At 40.8% G+C, this 19,071-nt stretch overlaps 1 protein-coding gene across 2 annotated transcripts in view; it reads right to left on the bottom strand.

Annotated features, from left to right (window-relative positions):
• The window catches only part of syne1b (spectrin repeat containing, nuclear envelope 1b), a 73,673-nt gene extending 55,581 nt beyond the window's left edge, over positions 1-18,092 (bottom strand). Inside the window, exons 1-27 of one of the 2 annotated variants that reach the window (XM_073483418.1) lie at positions 18,017-18,092; positions 16,324-16,385; positions 13,157-13,252; positions 11,622-11,705; positions 10,093-10,185; positions 9,164-9,342; positions 8,873-9,069; positions 8,057-8,166; positions 7,106-7,156; positions 6,911-6,943; positions 6,538-6,645; positions 6,303-6,440; positions 5,659-5,823; positions 5,461-5,573; positions 5,028-5,196; positions 4,845-4,941; positions 4,235-4,255; positions 3,704-3,906; positions 3,436-3,600; positions 3,168-3,320; positions 2,937-3,080; positions 2,523-2,690; positions 2,246-2,404; positions 1,986-2,150; positions 1,506-1,640; positions 774-932; positions 318-526 (exon numbers count right to left, since the gene is read on the bottom strand). In XM_073483418.1, the coding sequence (XP_073339519.1) occupies positions 318-526; positions 774-932; positions 1,506-1,640; positions 1,986-2,150; positions 2,246-2,404; positions 2,523-2,690; positions 2,937-3,080; positions 3,168-3,320; positions 3,436-3,600; positions 3,704-3,906; positions 4,235-4,255; positions 4,845-4,941; positions 5,028-5,196; positions 5,461-5,573; positions 5,659-5,823; positions 6,303-6,440; positions 6,538-6,645; positions 6,911-6,943; positions 7,106-7,156; positions 8,057-8,166; positions 8,873-9,069; positions 9,164-9,342; positions 10,093-10,185; positions 11,622-11,705; positions 13,157-13,252; positions 16,324-16,385; positions 18,017-18,092 (3,452 nt within the window). The remainder of the gene's footprint in view (positions 1-317; positions 527-773; positions 933-1,505; positions 1,641-1,985; positions 2,151-2,245; positions 2,405-2,522; positions 2,691-2,936; positions 3,081-3,167; positions 3,321-3,435; positions 3,601-3,703; positions 3,907-4,234; positions 4,256-4,844; positions 4,942-5,027; positions 5,197-5,460; positions 5,574-5,658; positions 5,824-6,302; positions 6,441-6,537; positions 6,646-6,910; positions 6,944-7,105; positions 7,157-8,056; positions 8,167-8,872; positions 9,070-9,163; positions 9,343-10,092; positions 10,186-11,621; positions 11,706-13,156; positions 13,253-16,323; positions 16,386-18,016) is intronic. The other variant, XM_073483419.1, reaches the window with a different exon arrangement.
• Positions 18,093-19,071: the final 979 nt, after the last annotated feature.

Here is a 19,071-nt window from a genome sequence, read left to right as displayed (position 1 = left end):
ATAAAGGGAAATCTAATTTTAACTTTAGGATTTCAGGAATAAGTGCTTGTATAAGAACATTTCTGTTCTGATTGTGTCTGTTGACAATGAAGTCAGCATGGAGTAGAATAAAGAAACTGCGCCTCTTCAGTAATGCTGAATAAACTTTGTATTTTGTAAGCTATCGGAACAGTAAGCTTTGCAAGTCCTCTCCTCATCTCAACTTCCGCCTCAACTCGTGAAAGAATTTGAACATGATTACTTTAGGTATGTAATGAATGTAGGAAGCTGCCTGGTTAATGAAGAACATATCCTTCAGAAATAAGAAGTTATTGCACCTTGAGTTGTAGTCCTTCCATTTATCTGGGTGCTGCATTAGCTTCTGATGGGTGTTCTCAATCTCCTCTTGGACCTCAGCGAAGTCTTTTCTCGCTGTTTCAAGGGTCTGGTGGACGGGGTCGCCCTCAGGGAGCTTTTGACAAAGTTCCTCCATCAGCTGCAGCCTTTTCTCACAGATGGACTGGGGGCCCTTTTCCCTAAAGAAGGCCTAAAGTAAAGAAAAACACATTATTTACTTGTGTGAAAAGTCAACATCATCAACAAAGGATAGCAGGGGTTTTACTTCTGTGCTAGTCCTTTAAGTACAGTTTCTTGACACTGGACCAGCCTCAGTTATTTTGGACCGAGTTAATCTTCCCATGCCTCAACACATCAGTGAATTTGCATTGAATTATTTTAAACTGTGTGAATCAATACATGAAACTCAGCCAGCCGGCCAGCCACTCTGTCCTCACCCTGTGCTCCTTGATGAGCCTCTCGCTCCCCATGTTAGCCAGGTGGCGGTTCTCCCTGGTCACCTCAGCCTGGCACTCCTGCAGCAACACCGTCAGCTTGCTCCTCTCCACCTCCACTTTAAGATGCAGAAGGTGAAAGGGGGCGTCTGTCTGAATGTCCTGGGAAATGAGAAATATGACAATTGTGAGGCCAGATTCAGAGCAATTTGTGAGTTCCTTTCAAGCAATGTTGATTATTGATAATCATTACACTTACAAAACAGTGCAAACATTTTGGTTTGGTTAAAATTATAAGTCGAGGACATTTTCCAATTGTAATATATCATAAAATGACAAATAAGTGCAAAGTCATAAACTAGTCTAGAATTTGCCACTTCTATGGTATTCACTTCACTGGTGGTATGATAATTAATTATTATTATACCGTTAACATCTGCTTATCTATGATTCTAAATTCTACCATATTAGTGTTTTGATACTTTTGATACTTAAAGACATGTAATATCTGATACTTTATGACTTTTACTGAAGTACTATTTGTATGGGTGACTTTAACATTTACCAAAGTAATATTTTAGCATGATATTTTACTTAAGCATGACTTGTGGGTACTTTTTACAACAATTTGTCTTAAATATAATATGTCCGATTATAAACATTTCATAATGTCGTCGTAATCTACTTGGAGCTGCATCTTAGCATTTGAAAAACGACAGTGTTCCAGCCACTGACCTTCCAGTGTTTGTGCAGCTTCCTGACAGTTTCCTGGAGCGACTGCTGCTCCTGCTCTGGTAAAATGTCCGTCAGCTCATCACAAGCTTTCAGAAAGGCATTCAAAACCCGCTGGTCCAGCTGACCAAAGAACTCCTGCAAAAAAAAATCAAGACCTCATCATCATGTGTCACACTTTGACCAGTACAAGTCATGTCTTATTTACATGCATTCTATTTTCTCTATGTTAATTACATTCAATACCCCCCTTTTTCTGTAACATCTGTCGTTTTCTTCTGTACCAGCACTGACAATTATTTAACAAAGTATTTAAATTTACACAAGTTACACTTTATTTACAGCTACATCTCGTCAACCTAGAACTGATGATGTTTGAGCATACTCGCACAAAAAAAAGACTGAGAGGTTACAATGATGATGTTAAACTGTACTGTTTTGGGTCTTGCACAAATTTCAGAGGCACTTGTACCGAATTCTTACTGTGTGTTTTTTGAGCAGCTCCTCTGGGTTGCCTCTTTCTGTAAGACAGCTCTGTGCCATTTTAAGAACCTTCTCCAGCTCCACCCGTGACTCATCAAACCTCTTCATGAGGCTGCTGTTTGCCTCCACATGCTTCCGCCACTCTGTAGACTCCTTAATCATGGCCTAAACACACAAATGAAACAAAAATACACTTTATAAATGCTAACACAAGTCTAAAAGCCAAACAGAATATAAATAGGCCTTGAGGTTTACTTTACCTGAGAGGAAGCCTGCAGGTCTGCTACTCTTTTCTGCAGGAGGCTCATGTCCATGTGCTCCAGGGTTTTACTGCTGTTCATTATTTTCTGGATGGTCTGGTGGTTTCTCTCTATCACTGTCAAACACTTCTTACAGCTATGTGTGAAGGTCGCCAGTTCCTGCAGTATTCAATGACAAGCAGGGTTAGCCATTATTCATTTATTCATATCTTGAGGTTATGGGTTTCAGTGAAAACGATAGTTCTTCAAAAATAACAAATCTAAAAATATTAGTTACCTGGCATTTCTGTTTAAAGTCTACTGGTCCCTCAGAGTCGGGGGTGCTGGTGATATGACTGGCCTTCTCCAGAGCCTGGTAAAATCCTGTGATGTTTTTCTCCATTTCTTCCAGTGGAGGTAAAAGAGATTGGGACTCCCTCAGCAGAGGCAAACATCTCTCCCTTACCTTAATGAAAGAAAGCACGTTGATTAAACTGAATCAACGGTGACTGATATGTCGTGTTGATCTTAATAAGATCAAAACAAATGGCCAAAATTGATACAGTAGAACCAGAAATATCGCCTTTTTCATTCCACACTTTCTTCTTCCTTTTCAAAACCTGGTGCCTACATTACCCACAATGCAACTATGCTAATAAGTGACATCACTGGTGACAAGTGGATGACACACAGTATAATGACACGCACACACCTTGCTCAGCTGCTCTTTGATCGAGGCCATCACAGCTGTCATCTGTGAAACCTCCTCCTGTGGAGTGTCTTTGGTCAACAGCTGAGCGGTACGGCTCGCTGCCTTACAGGCGGCTTCCATCGCTGGCACTTTGTGCTTGATTTCCTACGGTAAATAGGGATACATAGTATAATGAGTTTTCATTATGCAGAAGAGGGACAAAAAATCAGGATGAGCATATCAGCTGTTTACCTCAACATCTTGTGCGAAGGCTCTGACGTTCAGGAAAGATACTTGGACAGGAGCAGTCATCTTCTCATTGGTTGCATCCATGAACATTTTCAAAGTATTAATCCCATCCTGGTAGTCTTGCCTCAATTTATCTACCTCGTCTGCTCTTGCATACTGCCAATGACACAGAGGAAGACAGCAAATGGATCATTTTTAACTTTTTTTACAAACTCAAGCTGATGTGACAGAAGGTATCATTATATTATTTCGAACACTGCATTGTATTTACATGTTTGACTTTGACAAACAGTTCCCTCCATCTCCCGTTCAGAAGGAGGAGCTGCTGCTTCAGATCTCGTGAAACTGTGTCATCGCAGGTCTCAATGAGGAAGTTCCCAGCGTCGTTCATGTCCATGTGCTGCTGCATCCAGTGAGAGAGGTTTCTGAAAAAATCCTGAAAGAAAAAAGGAAAACAAACAGTTTAGCAGCAGAAATATAATCTGTATGATACAAATAATAAATAAATATTTATCATTACTTGTATCTGTTGTACTTACACGTTTGGCATTCTCTGACTGATTGAGCATCTGCTCGGCGTCCTCTAGCCAGGCCTGCAGACCTGCCACGGTGCTACTGTACTTCTCCCAGTTAGAGATCACTTCCTCCAGCATGCTGCGAACACTCCGCACCTCCAAAGCCAGGTTCTTCCACTGAGCTGTGGCATCACTCAGGAATTTACTTACCCCCTCTGCTTCATCAACTGGAAGCAAAATATATCATTAGTGCAGAAACCACGATGGATATCAACTATGCAGCTATGAAAAAAAACAGCGTTTGATTATGTCTGCTGATCATTTGGCCCATTGGTGGAAGCTACATGATGTTAGGTCAGAGAAGTCGTGCTAAAACAGCATTCCATGTAATGCGATTATTGTTACGTTTCCATGCATAATGCAATGTCATGATTGTCCTGTGGGTTAACAGAATGTTAGAAAAGAAAAGTGCAGCCCCAAGTTTACAGAAAGAAACAGCTCAGGAGACAGGCAAAATTAAGGTTTTAAAGGTTGTCAGACTGTTTTTAGACTTACCTTTGTTACAGGTCTTAGACCCTGTAACATGAAATCAATAATAAGACTGTTTGAGCCCAGACGAACACAACAGTAAAACAAAATGCTTCAGACAATAAAAAATACACCCCCCACCCCACCATACAATACACAAATAACTGGAAAGTAAAATACTTAAATGAAACCATTATTATTAAAATACAAAAACAAAACGCTATCATCAACAAAATACATAAATAAACAGACAAATAGAAGTTAAATTAAAAGCCAGTACAGCGGTAAGGTCTTGAGTTTGCTTTTAAAAAATATCAACATTCTCTGCAGCCCTCAGGTCTTCAGGAAGCCTGTTCCAGAGATGTGGTCCATAGTAATAAAACAATGCCTCGCCATGAGTTTTTGTTCTGACTTTAGGAATAATTATAAGACTACGAGAAGACCTGAGGGTTCTGGAGAGTTCATTGTTTAAAAGCAAATCTGATAAATAAGACCGAGAGCTCTATAAACCAATACAATGATTTTAAAATCAATTCTGAAGCAGGCAGGTTGCCAGTGGAGGGATTTTAAAACTATACATATAATATAAATATATAAATAACAGACAAATTGGTGATAAAAGAGAAAGGAGTCTTACTTGAACTGTCAGATTTGACATAAACTTCTGCAGCTTGCTTGAGGCCCGTGTAGATGATCTCATACTGCTCAAAGAACCTGTGGCCTTCAACAAAAGTCTGGAATAGAAACATGAAAATAAAATTAAATAGCGTGAAAGACACAGTCAAATCCTGCAACTACAACTCCAATGATTTTAACTTACAAGGTAGGTTTGCAGCAGGAGTTCAACTGAGTCTCGTCTGCCGTATTTGATGATCCAGGACTTGAGCTTTGACTCAGCCAACATAAGAAATGCCATCAGTCGATACTTCATCTCCACGAATTCCAGTTTAATCAAGTGAGCGTATGATGACGTCGACACAAAATTGAACCTGCAAATTAAACAAGTGTCCAGTATTTGTTTAATTAGAGACCACAAACAATGTTTTACTCAATTAAAAACAGAAGAGAACATTTTAAAGGAAAGATCATAAATATTACTTTATGCCACAGATTAACACAAGTTAATACTCAGCGTTGTTTTCTGAGAATTAAAAAAACATTTCAGCTCCCCAGCAAAATGACCATTGAATGAAAATGGTCTATTATTAGAAGACACTATGGTATAACTATAGTGATTCAGGTGAAGATCATACCGTTCAGCCATATCTTGTAGCTGCTCAGGTGGGACAGGTACCCCATTCACTGATCTGTCTCTGTGGATCTGGTGGAAGGGTTGTCTGTGCGATTCCAAGTTTTTTAATACCTCCTGCAAAATGTCACATATAATTAATCATATAAAACAGCTTGGTAGGTATCCAAATACTTTGAAAATCAAAGATTTGCTGTGTTACCTTATGCTGCTCTAATTTTCTGTGAAGTATATTGGCTGTCTCCTCATGTGCATGTTGGATGGGAATGTCCTCTCTCAGAGCCATCTCTGCCCTGTGAAGCCAGGCTCCAATCACACCCAGAGGACCAGGCAGGGACTTGTCCAGATGGATGTGCCAGTCCAGCAGCTGCAATTGACATCCATTAAAAAAAACACTCGACTAAAGCAAGATGCCACCATAGAGGAGGCGATGCTGATCGAAACATTTCCACATGTTCACAAGCTTTCGGGCTACAAAAGAGTTTTATGCCAGTCTAGACAAGCACTGGATGTCCAGAAGAGCAGACTGGCCAATGAACAAAACCTCCTCTGTTCTCATCTCCTCCCCTCTGAACAAACTCTTGATTCAAATGCTTGCACCCCACTGAACTTTCACTGGCAGCCAGAAAAGAAGAGAGGAGCCCTCAGTTGTGTTTCTCTCTCATTATGATTACTTTCAGTATGTCAATGCAATGTTAAAGCTAAAATGATAGCAAATAGCAAACGGACAATCTATTATTCATTATCAGGTTTTGTTTATTGTAGGTATGATTAATTAGCGTAATTAATTCTGGTCGGCTCGGTTATAAATTATTCATGTTGTGCAGAAGTATGCAGTAGACTCACCCTGGCAGACACACGGTCCCACGCCTGTTTGACCAGAGCTTGATCCACCGACAGCTTTCCGTCTCTATTCACCGGCTGAAGCAGCGGATCTGTCTGCTTTTTCTTCATTTCATACTGTACACGGAAGCTCTTGAATGCCTGCAAAACAAAAGGATAAAATGAGAAAGACAAGTGGTGAGAGTTGATAAATGTCTGTTATGTAACAGTGCACTCTGTCTTTCCAGGCCTGACTCACCTGATATTTGTCAGTGAGGTTTCCCTCTGCTCCCTGAGCCCGCAGCACATCTCTCTCCAGCTGATCTAAAAACACCTTCAGCTCTCTCAGCATCTTTCGCTCCTCTCTCTGTCATAATCAGTGGACATTCAGCTCAGACTCACAGGGACAAACCGATTTCAATTTTGCTTTTAGTTCATAATCAGCATGCAAATGTGTTGAGAAACTCATACCAAACTGACAATCCAGAAAAACCTCATTAATTCAGTTTAAAGAGGAAAAAAGGAGTTAAGATTTAAGCTTTTTCGTAAGTTTTACGAGTCATATTAGAAGGAAAGAGGTATGGACAGTAGTTCAAACCTCTGATTTAGTCTGTTAAGTTAGAGAAACATACCTCAAGCATTTGCTCTATATCTTGGGGACCGAACTATCCCGGAAAGCAGCAAGGCACACAAAGAGATGCAAACACACCACAGAATGCATTAGATGCATTATTAAAAAGAAGCAAAGAAGATGGGAAATGGGACGAGGTCGAGATGGGAGCACACTCCAAACAGAAGGCATGCAGCATTATGACCTGATCTCTCACCTGGAGTACTGGCACTGACAGTGCAAAAGTTGGAATTGAGCCAAGAAGCAGCTTAATGTGCACAAAAAATATGTAGATGGATAAATTAAATGAGTCTGATGATGGAAAACATATCTGTGATGATTTTATTTTCACTGTGTTCATGCCATGATTATTTTGATTCATGAGAACTTCATGTGATAAAATGACAATTGTGAAAAATTGCATGCAAAGGAATAAACAATTAAAAACAATTAAGCTCAGCAGCACGTAATGATGTAATTTGTCAAATACAGCCAGAATACAAAGGATGCTCCAAAACTACAGGTGCTAGCTAACATTAGCTAATAAGTTCAGTTAGCCCTGGAGCTATGTGGCCGCCTCCCAGTGACCACAGCTGGACACCAGACTGGGTGTGTTTTACAGCGCGTCTTAGTTCAGTAAAAGTTCATTCAGAAGGTGTACGGTTGAATTTTTCTGTTTAGTCAGAAAAAAAGGCAACTGTACGTGTACTTGCCTGTCGCATACATCGTCTCACTAAAATTACGAGGGCTATCGGACTATCTTACGGTACTAAGTGGTATTATAGAAGAGGACAGGGCTAGCTGATTAGCATGCTGACTTCAGTAGACATCTCTGCATCACAGTACATAGACACCTTTGACATACTGTAACATCAATACTGTTGTTTCTTCACATTCTGTTGCTACTATAGTTCATTTTTCCCGTTTATTGTTTTAGACTTAAATCTGGCCATATCTTACAAATTGCACCTTTAAAGCATGTTTTTTCAAGCATATACTGTTGTTTTGATCTCTGTATGGAGTCATTCTCTATACATCATGATACACTAGGTGATTTGTGTGGATAGTAACAATATATACACCTTAAAAGAAACAAAAACAAACAACAAAAACATATATATATTATATACTTCATATATAAAATCATAAATTTTCCAAACAAAAGTACCTCATCCTGCTGTCCATCAGTCTCAGAGTGGTGGGGGTTTGGGTAGTGCTTGAGAAACTGAGCCACATATGTCATGATGGATTTCTCGTCTGGCTTGTCAACATCCACATCTACAGAGCAAAACAAACATTATCTGACAAACTTCGAATGAAACTAAACATCTAAACATAGGCAGCAAAAGTGACTCAGAACTCTAAAAATCACCTCCGTGCTAAACTTAAAATATGATCTCATTCCTGTAGAAATAAAGGGCTGAAGGGGGATGGGGATGAAGTCAATATGACATTAAAAAAAAGAAAAAAGAAAAAGTATTTTGCGACCTCAAGGGGATAAATCTCCTCAGGCTTGACAGCTAATTATACATGTCTACTTTCATCTCCAACCTCGGCCTGATGTTTCGAGAAATCAGGGTCAAGCTCCTGTAAAAGCAGAGACGTTTGAGTGCAGCTCTTCTCGCAATAAAGCATCACGACTCTGCCAGTGAAGACAGGACTGCAGAGCTACTGCAGACTGCTTCACTTCTACAGAGCCACGACACAGAATTTTAATCCTCTGCTGGATTTCAATGATCTTTTCAGCACAAATTTGTCCAAAAAAACGTCTACAATGACTGGGCGATATGCACAATAGACGATGTATCCAGATATTTTAAAATCTCATCAAACACTGTAACACTGTATATTTGCTGATTCATGTCTGAAACACTGGCAAAAACTTCCAAATACTTAACCATGTCACACAATCAATGCTAGCTTGTCTGAATCGTCTACTACACTGAAATATTTAAGGATAGCAGCAGGAAAAGGTCATGGGCACCTTCTGGGTCCAGCAGACGGGGAATACCCAGCTCATTTTCTGCAAGTGAAAAGGCTTCCTCCAAATTCTCCCTGTTGCCCCTCCTCCGCACCACCTCCATGTCCACCAGGTCTGGCCTGATGGCGTGCACCACCGACTGGAAGGCGACACCATCGCGCCAGCTGGGACCAAAGTCCTTCACCTCAATTCCATGATACCTGAAAAACACAAATGTTACTATATACTGCATCTTAGACAGTACATAGAAAATGTATCTATAAACATATTGTAACACATTTGAAAGTGACTTACTTGGCAGCTGTGCACTGCACCCATCTGAGCAGGGCCTTCTTGGCATTGCCCTGAAATTTGTTGACCACCTTTCTCTTCATGGGGGGGCTTCCTGTTTCAGAGCTGGCTAGACTCTCCACTGAAGAGTTGCTGTTGGACAGGGCCTGGAGGGCTGGCAGGTTGCTTGTTAACTCCTCAATCTACATGAAGAACAAGAACGAGAAGAGAAGGAGAGGTTGCATTGTGTCCAACATTGGGGATAAAGTAATCCATTATTTAGTTACGTTTTCAAATTGCTTATCCATTACTGTAAGAATTTTGCCATATTTCCCTGTTCCTGTTTCTGTTCCTGTTTCTGTTCCTGTTCCTGTTTCTTGGCAGGTAGTACGCAGCCACCTTCAGACTCAGCTAGCAAGATGCCAGAGCAGAGAGGGCAGGCTGTGGTCCATCAGTCGCATGTTGAAACATGATGTACTGTCGGCTATATGAGTCCATGTTGTCTTGTTTTCACTGAAGCAGCTGCTAAAACTGTGCATTAGCAGCCAAATCGCTACGCAGCTGCTACCTGTCAGGTCCCTCTGTTTCTGTTTATTTTCATGTACATCAAATAATTCAACCTTTTTCACTGCAGTTAAATTGCATCTTTTTAATGGCTGAGTTATTAAGTTATTATTATAAGTAATGCAATCCATCACTGATTGTGACCATACATGAAAACATGAAAAGCAAATGGCAGTATGTCTTTGCATCTGCAGTTTCTCACATAATGTATCCAGTAATGTCTGTTCTATGGTTACATTACACTATTTAAAGTTTAGACAAAACGGAGATCAACAGCGTTTCAAAATGCTGAGCAAAAAAACATTTGGTCCAGTTTGAGAATGGATTTATTCATAAGAGCATTGAGTAAATACAGTTATTAAACTCTCAGGGATCAGATGAAGTATTACCTGGAAGTAGAGGATAACGGTCCATATCAACCCAAGGACAATTGATGGTCGTCCATCTGCGATGTCAGTGGCATGAATGTTAACGAGTTTGATCTGAAACAAAGCACAGCAGAGGATTATTCAGAGAAATATGTCACATGCAGACAGTCTGGAGGTGAGACTTGTTTTGCATTTACACCCACAGAACCCCTCAAGTTAATTCTCTCCAAAAGAAGGCAAGCTTTTATTTGCTTAGTCATCAAAGTCAGGGCTTTGATGAAGGTAGGAACTGTAATATAGCCAAACCAGGCAGAGACAGCCACAGTGAACCAGAAGGAATAAAAGAAAAGAGAAGATAATTGTGTTCAACTAGGCTTTAAAGGAAAAGCAGAGATATCACAGCACTGCAGAACTTGCATTAGAGAACTGCCACATTCTGCCATGTTTACATCTCTACATTTGAGCACATCATAACTAGGGAGCCAGACTCATCATTAACTAGTGTTTGAGTCAAAATGCATCAAAATGCATGTCAGTAGAAAAGCGTAATGACTACATTTATAGAAACAGAATGGCTGTATCCAAGCATTGCTTATCGTGCATCAAATGAAAAGAATGCATACAGTATAGGATCACACAGGGCGTTTAATGGCGACTGACCGGAGATCCTCGATACACAGACTGAGGGCAAACATGATGGGAGAGAGATCACAACAATGTAAGTCTCAGTCCTCAGGGAACCCAGATGAAAGTGGGACGCAGGCTTCATGAAGCCAAGGATTTAGAGATGGGTTATGTAATCAAGAAGTCCAGTTTTTATATGCTGCTCATCTGAAAATAGTGCATGTTGTACAGCCAGGGACACCTGATGTGCACTGACACATATAAAATCAACAGCTTTTTATTATCGAGTTCTTAATCATAGCCTTGACTTCCTAAAGGATGACATCACCCGAAAATTAAGTTCAGTCGTTACTTACTCACCCTCATGCCGATGGAAAGTCAGGTGAGGTTTTGTAGTCCCGACAACATTTCTGGAGCTTCACAGCAAAACAGAGTTGCAGCATTTTCTTAAACAACTGAAGCTCTTGCTGCATAATCCAAGTCTTCGGAGGCCCCGAGATCCCAAATTGATTTGAAAAGACGTTATTTACACCCTCGAGGCGAGGTCGAGCTAACTCTTTCAGCTCAGCGGCCACAGTGAAGATTTCAGTTTTAAATCAAGTTGGGATCTAGGAGCTTGGATAATTCCAGACAAGCTGTGTGGAGCCATTTTCTTAGTTGATTCTGTTATTTTTTTGCGTTTTAAAACAAGTCCCCATCTACTTCAGTTTTTTAAGAGAATGCTGCAACACTTTTCTGCTGTGAAGACACTACGTAACTTCATCCAACTTTCCATCGGCATAAGGGTGAGCAGATAAGGACTGAATTTTCATTTTTGGGAGAACTTCCCCTTTAAAACATGCCACTTTTGTTTCCTAGTATGGTATTAAGCATGGAAATGCATAGACATGTCAAAGGTGAAACTGCTGTTATGACTGAATGCTTACCTTTCTGCCTTCAAGGAATTTGAGCGCAGTACCAATGTTGGAGACCCAGTGGATCCTCTTCAGCTGGCGGCCTTGCTCACGTGGCTGAAGACAGAGAGGGCAGAAACTGAAAATCAGACAAAGCTGAGGATACTTTCATTAAACCATTAATAATACATTTGAAACATGCTGAGAAATTAACTGCAGATTGTAATTTTATCTACTGTAATAACCACTCAAAATCATTACAATAGTTGCAGAGTAAGTATTAGCTGGACTTTTCTTACATAGATTAATTAGCGAGTGCCAAAGCTGCTTTAAGAAATACGTATAATCCTGTGCTCGTAAACATGAGACAGAACTGACTTCAATGAGATGTGTGTACGTAAATTCTTTTGGCTCATATAAACCATCAGGGAAGCACTCCTGAAAGCAGTAAGCAGTGCAGGCGGTGCTCATCGTGACGTGCAACCGACTCATCTGCCAAGTAGCAGCTTTACAGATGACATGGCAGTTTGTTTCAAGACAGGTCTGTTTACTAAATCCCTATCGCAGTCTGGGCCAGTTCAAGTGCTTGTGTGTGAGCCAACAGCATCACACAGTGGGGAGGATCAGATCTAAATTAGGGCGCTGCAATTTCTGTGCAGTCATCCAACACTTAATGTGAGCAACAACAATTTTATCTTAACTTGGGATTTCTTAAGACAGAACAGATAAATACGGTCTTCATTTAGGTTTGTGTGCATCCTGATTCAATTGTGTTGTCAAAGTTGAGTGAGTAGTTTTGATTTTCAAGATATATGGAGAAGGATATAAAAGATATATATAGACCAATAAGATTTTGACTTTCATAGACATATATTTTGTCAATTTACACATCAACATTAAAAGGTATCAAGGTAAACAAACTTTTAACTCATTATCAAAAAAACTGATGTTTGACCTACATAAGCAACAAGGAAAGAAGCTGCTCTGCAGTCTGGAAACTGTCAGATATTCAGAATTCATGTTCGATTATCAGAATCGATATTCGATATCTTTGACAACACTACACCGTCATCATCTTTTTCCACAGGGGCCACCACAGTAGTCCAAAAAAGAAAGTTCCATGTTGAAGCTTTACAACTGAATAATTATGTGACATCAACTGGCTGCATTCATCGTCATGTCTGCTGATCTCCTTAAACTAAACTAAGCAGACAACTATCAGGCAAACTCTTTACTGCTTAACTGATAAGAAATGGCTTTGCAAAGTATTTCATTGATTAACAGCACAGCTCAGAAGAAGAAACGTGACTCAGATTGCAGATTTTTAACTTAATGAAATAACTTAAACCACAAGATGTTACATAATGAAGGGAATCCACACATAAAAGTGCACGGTGTAAAGGCATGCCTTGATTTACATACTCATTATTTCTAGTTGATATTATACAAGGTGACTCTTCCCCTTTAGAAAATGCACACTTGATCAAAGGTAAGATTTGAGCCCAACATGTGTGAATGTGCAATGTTATGCAATTCATGTGCAATAACGATCCACGAGTACTACTTACCAGTCTTTGTCCAGACAGCACCTCCAACAGAGCCAAGAGCTTCACCCCATCTTTGATGTCCTCAAAAAGGTCGTTAACCTCGAGTGGTGGTTTATACTGAAGGAGAGAAAGCACAGATTTAACAACACGGAAACATAACTATAACTTGTTGAAATTAGAAATGACTCAGTGTTGTGAACTCACACATTTATAGAGCCATTAATGTCACATTGTTAATTTGCATACTGTGAAAGGATATTGGTATTCTAAGCCATTAGCAGGGATGAAGAGAAACCAAATGCTGCTTGTGAGAAACAGGCTTGTTAGCAACAACCACAGAGCCTCCCTGCAGCTGAAAAGATGGTGCCTTTTCCTCAGCAGTGGCTTGGTGCCCAGTCCTGAGGCGATGCTACTCATTTAACCCTAATGGGGTTCTGTCTCCTGATATCATAGCCACACATTTACAGAGCTGCACGATCACCGAGATGAATGACAGTGTTGTAACCTTCTGTGTACAGAAGCATCACCGTACAAGTAAACGAAACAGATGTGTATCTATTCGGCCGAGTGATGCTTTAATTAAAAGGAAAGCTCAGCATGGGAATTCTTTATTTGGCACCATATACAGGTCATTTCACAACTCAACATATTCCATGACAGGATGCAGTTGGCTGCCTATTTGGGGCAAAGCAGTGTGAAGAGGCGAGCGTCTGTCCTGTTATTCTGTACATGGACACCTCGCTTCTTCCTGTCACAAAAGTACTAAAGAGAAAAAACACGCTGTTCAATTACCATTGAAGCTAAAGGTCAATTAGTATTGTATGACTGCACACACAGTTATGTGTTGAGAGATTCCAGTTCAATATACTACTCCACTATCAGAATGAATACTATTGTCCAGATTAAAACAAAAAATAAATCTCCAATTTTCCAATTAAACTGCTAATATGTACAATCAAGCAAAAATAGCTTCTGTAATTTGGAAATCATTCACACCCTGGAAAATGTGCTGACCGACAGAGTCACATGAGACCTCACAGTGGAAAACTGAGAAAATCACTGGAAAACTGCTTAGTGATACGATATCAGAGGAAACCGACAGGAAAGGCTGAAGGGAAAGTGTGACAACTGGAGGAAGTTCAAACTTAGATAATCACACTTTCACCCACAAAAAGGAGATCCCATTCAGGCTAATACTCATCATTTATTCACACACACACCAAACTGTTGCAAATTACTGAAAGACGCTGTTTGTGCACTGACAAATAAAGTCACCGTAAACTCCTCTGAAGCGCACTCAGACAGCAGCGGCCCACAGTGTAAATATCACAGTTTGAGAGCTCTTTCATGATGGCTTATGCTACATTAGTCCTATTGGTATGCACACTGAGTGAGCTTGGGTGCAGTGCATGAATAATGAAGAATGGAACAACAGAGTGTCTCTGCGTTGGCCCACCACATAACTGAGATTCTTCTAAAGTTTTAGAAGCCAAGATTTGATCGAATGTGGGCATATCAGGCTCAACAAAAGACCCCTCCAAACTAAATGTCTCTGTCCAGACTTAAACCCTCTAGCATCTGAATATGCTGTGTCATCAGTAGGACAATACTTCTTCAACCTGATTAAAACTATTCTGATCAGAGATTCCAACTTAACTGTTTACATGGAGACTAAATAAAATGATCTGACCAGCTGTGCATTAACAAAGTATTTAATCAGAAGATAACTTTTTTGACCTGTGCAAAGTGGTTCCACCTGCTGTAAAGCATCTAATCCACCAAGACATATAAACTATGCAACATTGACTTAAAAGATTTAGGATTGTTTCATGCCTCGATGGTTGAAAGGCTCAAAACAAGGATTTGTTCAAGTGTTGGAAAAGATTAACAAAGCTGGAGTCGAGTGAACCAGAAACGTAAATATTGTCCCCGGGGAGAAAACTTGGGTCTATCTTAAAAACTGTATTAACAGGCATCGTGAATAAATTAGTTACATTTTCTTAATAAGGCTGGAAACTTCTTATTCTTCTTGTTATATTCCAGCAGATTTGAAGCTTTACGGCAGGCGGAAATACTTCGAGTATGTCCAAAAAGTTCTAACCCTCATGTAAATAGTCGATTCTTAAAGTTGGGATCTCAAATCTGAATGATTTTAATCACATTGAAGAAATATCGTCCATGTAACCACAGACCTTTCAGACTTATTCTGAATTCACAACACTTCTTCAGGAAATGCTAAATTTCTTATATTTCATAGTCTCAGGGTTGACTTTAATGCAGCGTGCATAATCTAATACATTGTGTTATTTAAGGGTCACAGCGTGATGTAATACAGCATGTGTTATTTATTGTGCACTCCTTGTTATTTACATGCAAGAGCCTCAGAAGCAGACGACTGCCTGCAGGGAACTGTCCTCACCCCCTTGCTCTCCATCTGCACACCTCGTCACTGTCCCTGCCAATCCCGTCCACAAATACACACACTCGCATAAAGAACAAAACACCCACGCACACACCTACACACACACACACAAACACCTCATACACGATAAATCCACATAGCACACTTCACTAGTGGTACAAAAGCTCATCCAAATAGTAAGCATCTTTAAAATGCTCTGGACTGCAAAGATGCCTCTGAGCTCGGTCATGTCTCTCATCTTTCCTGCAAAGCAACAAGCAGCATGACCTTTTCAATAGTTTGCCTCTCAGTAAAACAGAAGACTCATATGTGTACTGTACAGTGAGCATGTTCCTTCCCCACTATTAGGTCCAGCAGACTGTCAATATAAACAAACTCTGTCCTGTTAAACATGACTTGTTTTCAAATGCGAGGTAAATGACGTCATTTTTTACAGTGAACCGCATGAATTCAATTCAATTATCTTCTCCTATTAGGAGCCATCATTGGTGCAGCAAGTTCCCTCCACAGGCATGACGGGTCAGTAGCCTGAAACACCACTGACCGAGGAGAAGCTGAACAATCATGACGAGCAGTAAAACATCACGAGTCTCTGACAATAAAGGTCGGCGTAGCTTAACAGCCAACTTCCAACAGATTTAATTGCCACGACGATATGTTTCACATGAGCGTGATGAGCTTATATAATCCAACAATATCCCCACTGTCAAGTCATTTACGGGAGCCATGTAAGCAGCAGAGAGCATGGATGGAAACTCACACTTACCTTTGCTAAATGAGAATTTATCCATTTTGTGAAGGTTCTCTTCTGCACCGCCTCTTGCTCATCTGAAATTTTAAAGGCACAAACACATGTCACATGTCAATACATGATAGACACCACATGCTCTTCTGACAGTTTAACCATACTTGAGACTTGAGGAGCTTGTGATATTCATAGAGGACACACGACCAAATGGGGAGAACATTAAAGATTTGCTCTTTCAAAGAAGCAGCTGTTAAGTGATTCTAGACATGGATATGGTTGGATTTATGTCTACCACAGAAACATAAAATGCATAAAATTCTTCACTGTAGCTGCTGAGCTAAAAGCGTCTTATCTTGTTTTAAGGTTGTTTTATTATGTTTTTAAAACAAGTCCCCATCTGCTAGGCTTGGGCCGATATTAGATATTATCGAATATCGCAATATTTGCATGTCGATATTTGACAAGGTGGGAATAAGACTGGGCTGGCAGAGGTCACTACAGGTCAACTGGCCTGATTTAGCGGCATGCATGCAGACATGGAGGACTTTGTTTCTAAGAGGAATGCCAGCTCACCAGTTTGGGTATATTTCGTGGGAGAAAATAGCGAGCCAAGGGATTTCGAATGACACTACCTGTCGTCTTTGCTGAAAGATAATAACATTGTCAATTGCGATATTTGAGCGGAGTAATGACGTGATTTAAAACTTTGGATATAACCCAAGCCTACAATCTACTTCAGTTGTTAAGGAGAATCATGCAACGCTGTTTCACTGTGAAGCTCAAGAAATGTTTTGTTAACTGTGAAACTTCACCTGACCTTCCATCTGCATGAGGGTGAGTAGATAATGACTGAATTTTCCTTTCTGGGTGAACCTGAACTTTAATCCCCTACTATAACTTCGTCACTACAGCCAGAATCCTACTTTATCCAACCTCATACTACATTCTTTTTCCACTGCCTCTGGGACACTAGTAGCATTACAGCAGCCCTGAAACAAGCATGTTACAAAGTACGACTCCTGCGTAGATGTGTGCAAAGCTAGTGCGAGTATTATAGATACTCCTGAGAAGTGCTCTCAAAAAGAGGTCATATGAGGAGATTAGAGAATGAGTGGATAGAAAATCACTGCCAGCACAACTCCCATGCCACCTCTGTGTTCAGTAATGACATGCATGATTGTTTAGGTCACCTCACCCCCAGCCTCTTTTGTGGTCTATTAATATATTCAGCCACGCTGCCTCATGCATTATGCAGCACGGATAACAAAACAACTGATTTCTTTGCCTTAGTGGGTGCTGTCGTTGCGTCGAGGACTGATTTCTTACACCCTGTCACGCATGCCGGTAGGCTAGTGCAGCACACTGCACAGAGTGGCCATTTTTAAACATCCACCCTTAGAGATATAGACAGCGGTCACGTGTTGAAGGAAGCACTGCGAACACTATACAGGGAGCAAAGACGTTGTGTTGACCCACAGGCAAATGCTTCATCACTGATGCACAGGGGATGCCCACTGAAGCATAGCACACATAAACACACACGCAGATGCAGTACACTTACAGCTGTTTGTGTAGCATTACACTGTAACTAGTGCATGTAGCAGGGATTCACCCACAAACCATTAGCATATGTTATATTTCCATTTATATCCCAGATTAGCTGTGTATGTGCACACAGATGAGGGATGAAGGCTGCTGCTGCCCTACTTACCACGGAGATACTGAAAAAATCCTGTCACCAGATTTAAAGAAGTCTTCCTGACAGATACATCCTTATAGTGAGCCATTCTACAACCCACTCTCCTGCTCGCTCCCTTCGCCTGTCATGAGTTCCACCGCACATATATGTATGTGTGAAGATAACATCCACAGTGGACAAACAAAATGGCACAAAAAGAAAAAATCACACGGCTGTCCTTTTTTCCTTTTTCTTTCCAGCAGGAAGCAAAAAAACAGATCTGGCTGCCTGGTTTCCCTGGTGAAAGCAAAAGCTGCTGGAGGCTGTGATGAAAACGTCCCCTCCTCCCTGACACTCTCACACACAGACACACTGACACACACAAACGCACAGACACACACGCACACAGGCGGCAGAGGAGAGAACTCTAGCAGAAAGGGTCATTTACAATCCCGTCCTTCCATCTTCCTGTGTTTTTCCCATCCAGAGGAGCCATGCCTGTGTGGATGTGCACAGCCCCCCGCTGCACTGCCTGCTCGCTGTATCATCGTGCCGTCTGAGGCTGGAGAGAGATCAGCTAGAAGCATGGCTCCACCAATCAGCACGAAGGGGGCGGTGATGTCACAGCCCTGGCTGCATTATCCTATGTGTGTGCCTGTGTGTTTGTGGGCCTGTGTTTGTCAATAAGATTTGTCTAATCTTCTATGAAAGTGATTACAGCTCAGTGTCCAAGACAATCATGAAACAAATCCATTTCAATTTTTTTTGTTTTTGTTTTTTAAAATGTTGGCTGTGAAATCAAATGGAGTCCCCCACAGGCCCATTCATTAAACAGACCAGATTAAAAGCCTGCCACACAAAGCTCACCATGGTGCAGCAAATCTTAATAATTAATGCTGAGGCCGGTGACATCTACCACCTGCTCTCTCTCTCTCTGTGTCAATGCTATTGTGACAACAAAGCAGACACACCCACCCAGGGATTCCCACTGCACACACAGTATCATGTAAAAGCTCTAAAGCGTATCCATTTTTGTCCTGTATGGACCACTTCAGCTTCGACCACTCTGTTTTTCTATTGGACCACTA

The sequence above is a fragment of the Pagrus major genome, chromosome 16 (assembly GCF_040436345.1).
Source record: "Pagrus major chromosome 16, Pma_NU_1.0".
Classification (NCBI taxonomy): Eukaryota; Metazoa; Chordata; class Actinopteri; order Spariformes; family Sparidae; genus Pagrus; species Pagrus major.
Note: the sequence above shows the minus strand (reverse complement) of the source record. Positions and strands in the feature narration are given on the sequence as shown.